At 52.0% G+C, this 10,686-nt stretch overlaps 1 protein-coding gene across 1 annotated transcript; it reads right to left on the minus strand.

Moving 5' to 3' along the window:
• Window positions 1–137: 137 nt before the first annotated feature.
• LOC308043141 (fatty-acid amide hydrolase 1-like) lies at window positions 138–9,797 on the minus strand (the record flags this gene model as incomplete). Its single annotated transcript, XM_080349061.1, has 15 exons — window positions 138–266; window positions 358–503; window positions 816–924; window positions 1,495–1,534; window positions 2,184–2,224; window positions 2,518–2,617; window positions 2,996–3,093; window positions 4,248–4,373; window positions 4,607–4,731; window positions 5,299–5,339; window positions 5,754–5,960; window positions 7,012–7,145; window positions 7,461–7,604; window positions 8,315–8,428; window positions 9,630–9,797. 15 exons carry the CDS (start codon window positions 9,795–9,797, stop codon window positions 138–140), a joined length of 1,722 nt encoding a protein of 573 aa, XP_080205187.1.
• Window positions 9,798–10,686: the final 889 nt, after the last annotated feature.

Genomic DNA, 10,686 nt, shown 5'->3' on the forward strand with positions numbered 1-10,686 from the left:
TCCCCTCGCACCCCAGAGCCAGCCCAGGCATCACTGTGTCCCCGCGGAGCGCAACACAAGTCCTGCGGGTGAGGCAGACCAAAAGGTGACCTGCGCTGATGTTGGCTTGGATCCCATTCTGGGCGAGTGTGCAGGACTCAGACGATCATGTTTTTCTTCAGGCTGAGGGTCTCCACCTCCTTCATGAAGCGGAGGCACAGCTCCTCCTGCCACGGCAAGGCCACGCACTGCACGGCCACGGGCATCCCCGCGCTGCCGCGAAAAGCCTGTGGCACAAAGAGAGGGGCAGAGGGCAGGGGGACGTCCATGGGAAGGGATGGGGATGCTCGTGCCGCTGGAGAACCTGGCGCTACTCACCTTTGCCAAGGTCCTGTCCCACCAGTCCCGAAAGTACCCCTGGTAGCCCTTCAGCTCCTCCTCATCCTCATCCGTCACCAGTGTGACGGGGACCACGCCGGCAGGGAAGTCCAAGGCATTGTAGAGCATGGTGTAGCTGACTGCCACTGCGGGACATGGGGAGCTTGCATCACCATCCTGATGGAGGGAAAGCCTTCAGCCCCTCTGCCTAAATGACCTCCCAGCTACCTGGGTGTTTGTACTGGGAATTCAAGGGCTGCAGGATGTAAACCTGCCCCTTGGCTCCCAAATGTCCCAGGGGGGTTCTCCTGGGTGTACCCCATGGGCTGGGGCTGCCTTGGGGTGCAGCTGGCCAGTGCCCTGGGGATGCAAGGAGAGGAGGAACATTTCTCATCAATACTGGTGGAGTGCCACAGCAGGTTCACACGGCAGGCAAAGGACCCCATCGGCGGTCCTACCTGAGAGCTTCTCAGGGTAGCCGATGCCGAGAGCCGGGCTCAGCATGGGACAAAGCATGACGTCCAGATTCAACTTTTTCCACTGGGCGATGAACTGGTGGCAAAACTCCTGAGGAGGAAACACGCTGGTGGTCAGTGGGATGGATGTTCTGTCCCATGGCTGCTGGCTGAGGCTCTCCTTGGGTGTCCAGCTGGGCTCTCAGCCCTTCTCCAGGAGCAGCCATCAGGCTACATCAGGACATCCTGCTAAAATCCAGCAACCCTTTGCTGCTTGGCCAACAGCCCTCCCAGCTTAGAAAGCACCCTCCCCTTTGCTAAAGCTGGAGGTGGGGATTGAATGTGGGGGCACATAGCAACCTGGGACACGGGCATGGGTCTTGAGGAAACCAGAATGGAAATAAAGGCAAGTCTGCTGCAGCTGATGGCCAGTGTTTTCAAGTGTAGGACTAAAAAATTCAGGTCTGATTTGGGATCATGAATATGTCTATGTGTAATCCTGATCTTTAAATGCACTGAGAACTTACACATCTAAGGGACATCTGCTGAGGAATGATGTTATGGTTCCTACCTCTCATCACCAGTGACTTGATAATCTCCTAACCTTGGTGGGTACTGAATCTGCCTCTTCCCAAAGAGAAATAAACCAAAAACTATCAAACCCCAAACTGCAATACTTTACCTCAATTTCACAGTGAAGACTCCAGACTTCATACACTGTGCTGAAAAACAAACAAACAAACAATGAAAGACAAATGAAGGCTGCAAAGAGCAGCTTTAGGGGCAGGGAACAGCATCAAAAAGCAGATGGGCACAGGTTGGCTCTGCTCCTGGAGCTGCAGCCAAGGGAAGAGAGGACTTTGGCAAAGTCCTGGTTTTTCTCTGACACAATGGAGGTCTTACATCTGCTTCTGCCCATGATGGAGGGCTGAAGACTAAAGGCAGATCAGTGCAGGTATTTGAGTCCTTTCTCACCACTAACTGCCCAACAGCAGCAAGGAGAAGTAAACCTCTGGGCATTTACCTTTCTTCTGTCTTATGGGGCCCCCACCTCATGGCATGACAGATGCATTAACCAGTGCTGAATTTGACACCCTATTTCATTTCCCCAAGCTTCATCCAGTTCCTAAGCAAGATGCTGTGAGTCCCCACCCTCCTTCCCATCCTCAGCACTAGAACAGTTTGCCAAACCCTACAGGGTTATAGTGTTCACATAAATCACTCTCAGTTTGCTTCCACCCTTGTGTTTTCTGCCTTATATTATCTCAGATGCATGCAGATGGGGCAGTGTCCCTAACACAGCAAACACTGCTGCTCTCCAAAAGAGAAACCCAAATATTCACACATTTGCTCAGGCTCAGATCTACTCACTTTGTTCTCACACTTTTTAGGATATCTGAAAATCGAGGCACCTGAGAAGAGGAAAGAAAGAAAGAAAAATTACTTTACTACCAGCCCTGTCCTCTGAGACAACTGTCACAAATACAAGGTGTTAGCTCTGTGATCAGACAGGGCTCATGGATTTTACCCAAAGTGGGGAGGGCAGGAACAGAAATAGCATCACTCCTGTTTGGAGATGTGTCTAAGCACAGCCAGGCAACAACAGCTAGAGACTTCTCTATGAGAAAGCCTTATTGCCATGGGAGATAAGTTGTTCTTCACCTATTGCTTAACTTAAACTACGCTAGAAAGAAATGGACCTTACAAAGGGTTTGACAATCCAGGAGAGGGCAGTTTTTAGCCAGCTTGGTGACTTCAACAACCAGAACAACGGGCCCAAGCTGCTGGTCTCCAGCTCTCCTTTGCTGAAAGAGAAAAGGGTGTTTAGCTAAGCAGTGTTAGGAAGCAATCACAGTAAATCATCTTTCACAAGGCCAACCCCTCTAAACAGCACATCTAAGTGACAAAGTTTTGCTCCATTCCTCTGGGCTCCTCTGATTCTCACAGTATTCAGAGGGTACCAGTGCCCAGTTTCCTTTTGTCTGTCAATGCTGGTAACAATCCCAAAAAGACCCAAGGTTCATCTCAGTCATTTGATGGTAAGATCCCCAGTAAATCCCAGTACATATCAACCACTATCTACATCCAGATCATCTGCTACCTGTATCTGGGTGCTAGCCAGACCCTAGGCAGGATTTTCATAAAGGCACCGATCATACCAAAGTGTTGCAGGCTATACTTACAATTTCCTGAGAAAGGAGGAGCCCCCATCAGCAAACATCCCCCTGACGCAGAAATTAAAGATCACACGGTCCACATTGGTGAGTTCGAAAGGCACCAGCTGGAAGGACAGTGGAAGAGGAGTCAGTGGCACAAGCACAAGCAGGCTATAAACCATCAAGGGCTGGCAACAGGCTGAGCTGGGCTAATGATTTCCTGACAAGCCCTCAGAAAAGCCTCCAGCATCTGAGGGCACCGGGTCTTCCCCATCCTGTCCATCCTTCCCTGAAAACACTGTTTTCCCTTCCAGCAACAACTGATGAGTTGAAAGACAGAGGATGGGCTTGGCCCCCTGACCTCCAAGCAGCCCCAAGGCACAAATGTCCCTCCAAACCTGGCAACAGGTGACAAAAGTGGGGAGTCTGTGCTCCCCACTTCACTTGTGCAGGAGTAAGGGGGATGCTGCAGCCACGACCATGCCTCATGCACAGGAGGTGACTTGCTGAAATGGCAGAGAGGAGGAAGGAGACCACCTCTGCTCTGCACCTCAAAATCTGAGACCCTAGAAACAGGTCTAGGTCAATATGGGGCTCCTTTGCTATGAAAGATTTGCCATCTGCAACTGCCCTTTTACTTTCTCCTCAGGCCTTTGTTTCCAGATACAAAAAATGTGCAGTTTCCGTGCAATGTGCAGTAGATCTGTGGAACTGCTTGCCAAAGGCTATGATGCAGAAGAAATGAAATTGGCTTGAGAATAGACTAAAAAAGTACTTGGACACAAGCTTGTCACAGCCACTGAAGAGAAGTGGCCCGTTGGGCCCAGGAAACAGGCTGAGCTGGCAGTAATCACACACCACCAGGACTGTAAGCTCCACACGGGCACTGCCTCAGGACCTGGGTTGTACAGCACCAAACACAATGTGGATCTCAGCCATGGTGTGAATAAATGCACCCCCACCACAGACAAGTCATACAGCAGTGTATCTGCTCCCCAGCGTGTGTTATGGGTTGGGGTGGGCTCCCTTTTGTGTTCACCAGCACCTAAAGAGCACCGAGATCCTGCTGAGAGGAGAAATCAAGTTGCAATATGAAGAATTTCTCACTTCCAGAAGCAGCTGTCTACTTTCATTAAAGCTGTGGGAAGCTGAGTGGATTCCAGGCCCACTTTCCTTGCCAAATTTGCTTGGTGTTTACCCATGGATCCCAAAGACATGGTAGGAAGGAAGGAAGGAAGAATAGATGCAGTATGATTACCGGTTTCGCGCAACACCCTACCGTGTGACCAGCATCCTCCAACAGCTCCTTCACCTCCCGAACGGCACGTCTCATGGCAGGGCTTGGCATGGTGAAGAAATCGGTTTCATAGTAGCCTATGCGGAGCGGCTGTGTGCTGGAATACACCTGCAGAAAAGGGCAAAGTGCCAGCTGGAAGGACATCAGTGGCGTCGGGAGCCAAGAGCACGCCCATGCTGCAGGGTGAGTCTGGAAAGCGGCACTTGTTGTGCCCACGTGTCCACCCGCAGCATTTGGCAGGTTGGAATGGGTCGTGGAAGGCTCTCAGGAGCCACTAGCATTCTCAGCCTGAGCAATGGCAGCTCTTCTCAGAGCCCTTTGTCCCCTTTGAGGTCCTTTACCTCTTCATTGAAGGGAAGGGGGGGCACTGTGCTGTCCAGGTGGAACATGTCCTCGCACAGGAGCGCCCGCATGCACAGCGCCAGGCTCTCCACGTCTTTTGCCATCGGCCCCACTGCAGCAACCACTGGAAGAGACCAGAAGAAAGCATTCATGGTGGAGGGTCTCTCAAGGGTATGTCCTGCAAAAGCAGGACTTCTCAGCATCGTTTTGACTTAATCTAGTGTCAGCAACAGATCCTCTTTGAGAATTGAGCTGTGGATGCCTACAGGTGCTTTCCCACCAGCAGGCCCCTTGCTATGGACCCAGAGTTTTTAATCCATCAATATGTGCCCTGATGTCTCCATTTCATGATTTACAAAATTAAACAAAAAAACTTTGTTGATTACGACACAAGGACAACAAAACACACCACTTTTGACTGCTAACCTCTCCTACCATGAAGCAGTGACAGAGTGCAGCAACCTGGGGCTTACAGGGTGTGTTGAGGTTTATATGTTACACAACATGCTCCTCTCAGCTCATGCATGTTCCAGTTTCTCAGAAGTCATATGTGGGAATGGCTCTCTGAAAGAGAACCTGAAAGGGAACCTGCTTCTCTCTCTGAACATGTTGGGGATCTCCCACAACCAGCTGAGGGTCCTTCTCAGCCCTGCCCTACTGCTCTCCCTGGAGGACAACCATCAATTCCTACCTGCCTTCTGCCCAAGGACACCAGCAATGACTCCTTTTTTACTGTGAAAAGAGACACAGGAAATACATCAGCTGAGTAGTTTCCACTGAAGGGAAAGGCTTTAAGCAGTAGCAAGGGGTAATGAAAACGCTGCCCTCCCTTTGCAGTGCAGAGGTTGGCAGAAGGAAGGGCAAAGGGGAAGCCCAAGAGGGACCCAACCTAGGCCAGAATGATTTATGTCCTGTTAGTCAGGAGCAATCACTCCCTTAGCATGAAGATGGAGAAGGTTCCCTGTCTCTGTTCTGGGGGAACCGATGCTTCCCTCCATACAGGCTCCAAAAAAGGCTGGGCAGGAGAAACAAGCTCTTCCCAGTTCCTCCAAAGTCTCCCCTTGTCCACAGGACCATCTCAGCAGAGCAGCTGGTAGGCTGGTGGCTGGGTCTCACCCAGAGACATCCTTGCATTACTCACAGTACCTGAGTCTGTTCCCGGTGGGTTTGAGTCCACAGATCCCACAGAAGGCAGCGGGGAAACGCAGGCTCCCTCCTACATCTGTTCCTATGCCCAGGATGGACCCACCTCCTCCTATAAGTGCCCCTTCTCCACCAGAGGAGCCTCCGGGGCTCCTGGTGTAGAGCAGAGGGTTGCAGGTCTGGCCAAAGATCAAGTTCTTGCAATCATAGCTAGAGAGAGAGAGAGAGAGAGAGAGAGAGATACATATTGGAAATGAGAGGAATGTAGGTATCTGTTGGTGTGGACCCCAGCCTCTACAAAAAGACTTTCAGAAGGTAATTAAGTAATTCACTAGTTGTTACATTCACATCAGTTAGTCTGTGGGAGCTTCCCAAAGCTCCCATGAAGACCACCAGCCTTTTCATGGTGGTCCTAGGACCTGGATTCACTGCCAGCTAAGTTCAGTGTCACCAAGCCTTCCCCAGACACTCTCTGACAGCGCAGGTACATCAAGCCTCCTGGAAAGGCTGCCCATGCACACGGTCCTGAGTGCCACAGGACATCCAAACCAGCCCACCTGGAACAGATCCAGGTTCCTCCACCCCAGGAGGGAATAGCTGAGCCTCTGCTTGGGAACAGCCCAAATGCCAGCTGCAGTGATATGCAAACACCAGATGCTCCCAAGAACTGGTGCAAAATCTGATAAAGCCTGGAGCAACCCTTTAGTGTGGCTTTTTTAAAATCTGGTCAGCCATTGCCATGTCACCTTACGGATGCATTTCACACACCCACGGAAGAGCTTTGCCAGAGTTTACTTGTCAGAACACAGGGACACCTGCTGCCAGCAGAGCACACCTGACCCCACTCTGTACCAATGATGTCAAGAGTGGTCTTGCTAGATACAGGAGGTTTCGGAGCTGGATAATTTAAGGTTGTTAGCTTAGCTAACTAGCTTCACCTTCCATTAATACGTCTTCCATTAATATACCCACCCCGAAGGATAAATTAAAATAAAGTGATTTTAAAACATCCAGCACAGGAAAGAAGGGCAGTGATTTCTCTCTTCTTCTCCTCCTCTTTCGCTTCTTTATTTCATTTGGAACTAGAGTTAATTTTCATCCTTAGTGTAAATGGGTTTATTTTTTAAGTAAAACTTACAGACGCTAAGAATGGGCAATGGGTGTTGTTATTTAAGAAGTGGGAACTGAGAATTAGACTTGGTAGAAACCCTCACCTGAGATGAGGGAGGGAGGACTGCCACCGCGCCGAGCGCCCACCTACCTGATGAGGGACTGGGGAACGTTGGTTTTGACAAATGGAATTGCCCCCTGTCTCCTGAGCACCTGCACCACCACGCTGTCCTCTGCTGCAGGCTTATTGAGGTTTTTTATAAACCCTAACGTGGAATCATGGCCCTGAGAACACACAAAAATGAGTTTTCCAAACAGAGGATTGCAATTCCTCCTGCCCGCCTATTTTTATCTATATATATAAGGTTGTACGTGCATATCCAACAACACATCCATCACGTACACATTACTGGTAGTAAATCTGACCAGTTTTCTATTGGCTCATATGGGAGACAGGCAGCAAACCTCATCACTTGCCAGGGCAGGCCATCTCACATCAGCTATGACAAGGTTCACTAGAGCTGAGGTCAAACCTCCTCCCGCTGCTGAACTTTAGCCCACAGTAATCTCAGGGTACACATGTTATCGTGCTGGCGGTACCTGGCAGTTGATGGAGTCTTTGATGCTGACAGGCACCCCATAGAGCAAACCCGGCTTCTCCGGCAGCTTCGCTTTCTGGATCTGGGTCTCGCTTTCCTGCAGATACTCCGTGATGCAGTTGGTTTCTGTAGCCATTTGGAGGGCCTTGGGAAAAGCAGGTAAGCACACAGGTGAGACACAGCCTGCAGCGTTGCACAACAGCTTTCTGCTTTGCAAAGGACACCTGCCTCTTCCCCTTTTCCACCTCCCCACCTGGGCAGTCAGTATCAGGGCAGATCTTCCTGTTCCTTTCCAAGACATTTTCATATCAAACTCCAAAACACTGTCTGGACACAGGGAGGCCACAGCACCGGCTGGTCCATGATGGAGTGAGGCACTGAGCCCAGTAGAATAGCAGAACCTGTTCTCTTGACTGAGCTTCTGGGGTGGCATAAAATGATAACGCTAAAACATGAAGCCAGGAGGCCATCAGGGCACTTTGGCAGCAGTAGAGAATGGAAGTGGACACTGAGTCTTCCAGATTTACCAACCCATTTGGAGATGGAGGGGAGACAACAGCAGCACTCGGCAACTTCCCTGTAGTTATACCTGCCCCTGGGAAGGTATAGGCTCCCCTAAGAAAATATGGGCTCTCTAGATGCTGAGCTTGCTGCTCCGCTCTGTTCCAAACCAATCCAAGAGCCATGGCAGCCAGGCAACCAGCTCTCTTCCTGCTCACAGAAATGCACAGAAAGGCCCAGCCCTAACCAGCAAGCAGTGTCAGCTCAGCAACATTTGAACCTTGTATTGAGCTTCTCCCCAGAAAGCCAGTCCCACCATTGATGAGATGCTGCCCCACCACCCTCAGTCCTCACCTTGCCCACGTAGGCGTAGAAGACGTGGTCCGGAGGGAGGGAGCCATCCCGGAGTTTCTTGGTGAGCTCCGGCAAAGGCAGAGAGAGAATGGGAACCGTTTTCATGGAAGGATGCTAAGGGAAAGGTTGAACAGGCAATGAGACACCTCTACACCAGCTGGTGGGCAATTCCTCTCCCTTTGGCACCCACCCTAAAAATACCTGACATTTGGTGATCAAATGCAAGATCTGCCTCAAGACCGCAGTTCTGCTCATACCCTGATACCAGTGAGCATGGGGTAAAACCTGCAGGGCCAGTAGTAACCCAGGCTTTCTAAAGTCTTTCCTTCTTGGCCAGACTGATTTCACCAAGCACCTGCTGTTTTGCCCAGCCTAGTTCAGACAGGTCTTGGCCACGCCGGGGCAACTGCTTGGTGTAATGCTCTCTGCTGAATTACAGCGAGAACTGGCAACATCGTTATAGGCATTGCTTCAGCAAGAAACTAAACTGGACCTGGCACCAGGTCTTCTCCTGGCATCACCAAGGCATCCTGCAGATAAGCACACAAAACAGGGAGACCCTTGGCTGACACCAAACAGGTCATTCTTTTTGGCCAGCAGAGATTTCCCCATCACTTGCAAAATATAGTGAAAAAAGCTTCAAACCTCATCCCCCAAGCTGGACTCTGACCCAAGCGAGTCCACTCCAGCCACAGGTCGAGCAGCCTGACAAATTCCACACGGTTGGCACATGTGGCATCGCACCCCACCGCCGGGGACATGGTCCTCGGAGTGGGCGGCTGCACTTTGGCCTCGGCTGATGGCACGTTGCCTCTTCCTAGCGCCTCCTCAGCAGCCAGGCTGAGCCTCCAACCATGGCAAAAGAGGCCGGGAAGCTTCGGGACGGGGAGACGCGATTTTTCCTCCCCTCTCTGCCGGTTACTGTTGGCTGGCGCCTGCGCCGCTGCCCGTTCTGCCCCGCCGCACCGGAGGCGTTTCCTATTTCCTCCCCATCCCCGCTACAGAGGGGATGGCAGCATTGCTGGGGGGGGGCGGAGGGGTGTGCATGCATATATAGATTTAGAAAGCAAAACAAGCCAACAAACCCCAAACAAACTAAATCCCTATAACTCCATATTAGGAGTTGGGACGCCGCCTGGCAGCCCAGCAGCTGCCCCTTGCAAGCAGACACCCCCCTGCCCGCAGGAGCTGCACGGCCGATCTCCCCGGGGCTACGCTAAGGGAAGGCGCCGGGGTGAGTGAGGCCATGACCGGGCGGAGCCGGCTCCCCCATCCCCGGGGGATGGAAGGGAGCAGCGCGGCTTATCGCACCCACCTGCTCCCGAAAGCGTTGCACGGCCATCTGCATCTTCACCAAGCTCCTGTCCTGCCTCTGCTGAGCCTGCTTCACCTTCTTCCAGAGCCCCCTCCGCCGCCGCCATCGCAGCAGCAGCAGCAGGGTCGCGGCCGAGCAGCACAGCAGGGCGGGCAGCGGGATCCGCATGGTCGGACTGCCTGCGATCGATCGCCCCGCTCCTCCCGCGTCCGCTCCCGGCCGGGTTCAAGGGCAACCGCTCGCTGATGGGAGGCAAAACCTGGGGAGGATTCCTGGGCGGGAGAGGGCTGGGCTCTCTGGAAATAGATTTAACCCTTTTGCTGCTTTACGAGCAGCAGCGCGGGTGGGGAGGAGGAGAGTTGAGAGCAGGAAAAGATCTTGGATGAAAGCTCAGCTCTCTCCGTGCTGGGTGGTCCCTCTTTGATAAGGTTTGTTTATGTTGCTGTGCTGTTCTCTAATTAAGGCTTTGATCTCCCCGTAATTTTTCAGCGTCTCTGGGGGTAGGCTTGGCTAGGAGCATCAAAGAGGCAGTGGGGGGAGCCCCAGAGATACCCGGCTCCTTTGCATTTCTTGAGGCTGAGCAGCTGCGTGGGAAAAAGAAACATTAAATGCCCCAGCCTGTGCCCAGCAGAGTCCAGTTCATCACTGGCAGAGCATGGCTGTGCCTGTGTGCTTTGCGATGTGCTGCAGCTTCCAGCAGTGGAAATCTGGCATCCCTGCTCAGGCAGAGGAGCGCTCGTTGGGACCTTGCACACAGTCGTGAGGGAAACTCCAAGATAACTTGTCACCAGCTCCACACGGGGTCTGTCCTTAAAAACTCTTCACCACTTGCAAAAGTTCATGAGCAAATATTTCAAGATCGCCAGCTTCGATGCTGCCCCTAAGGTTGTGGAAAACCTGTTGGGAATGATTTAGGGTGTCTTCTGCTTCTCCTTACCTCCCAGCAAGGCAAGCTGTGCCCGAGCTGTCCCTGGCAGATGCTGAGCTAGAAAACGCGATGAAGAGTTACATGCGCTCAGACCTGATTTTCTTGGTGTTTTCACTGAGGCCACTGACT

Source organism: Nesoenas mayeri, assembly GCF_963082525.1.
Source record: "Nesoenas mayeri genome assembly, chromosome: 8".
NCBI classification, from domain to species: Eukaryota; Metazoa; Chordata; class Aves; order Columbiformes; family Columbidae; genus Nesoenas; species Nesoenas mayeri.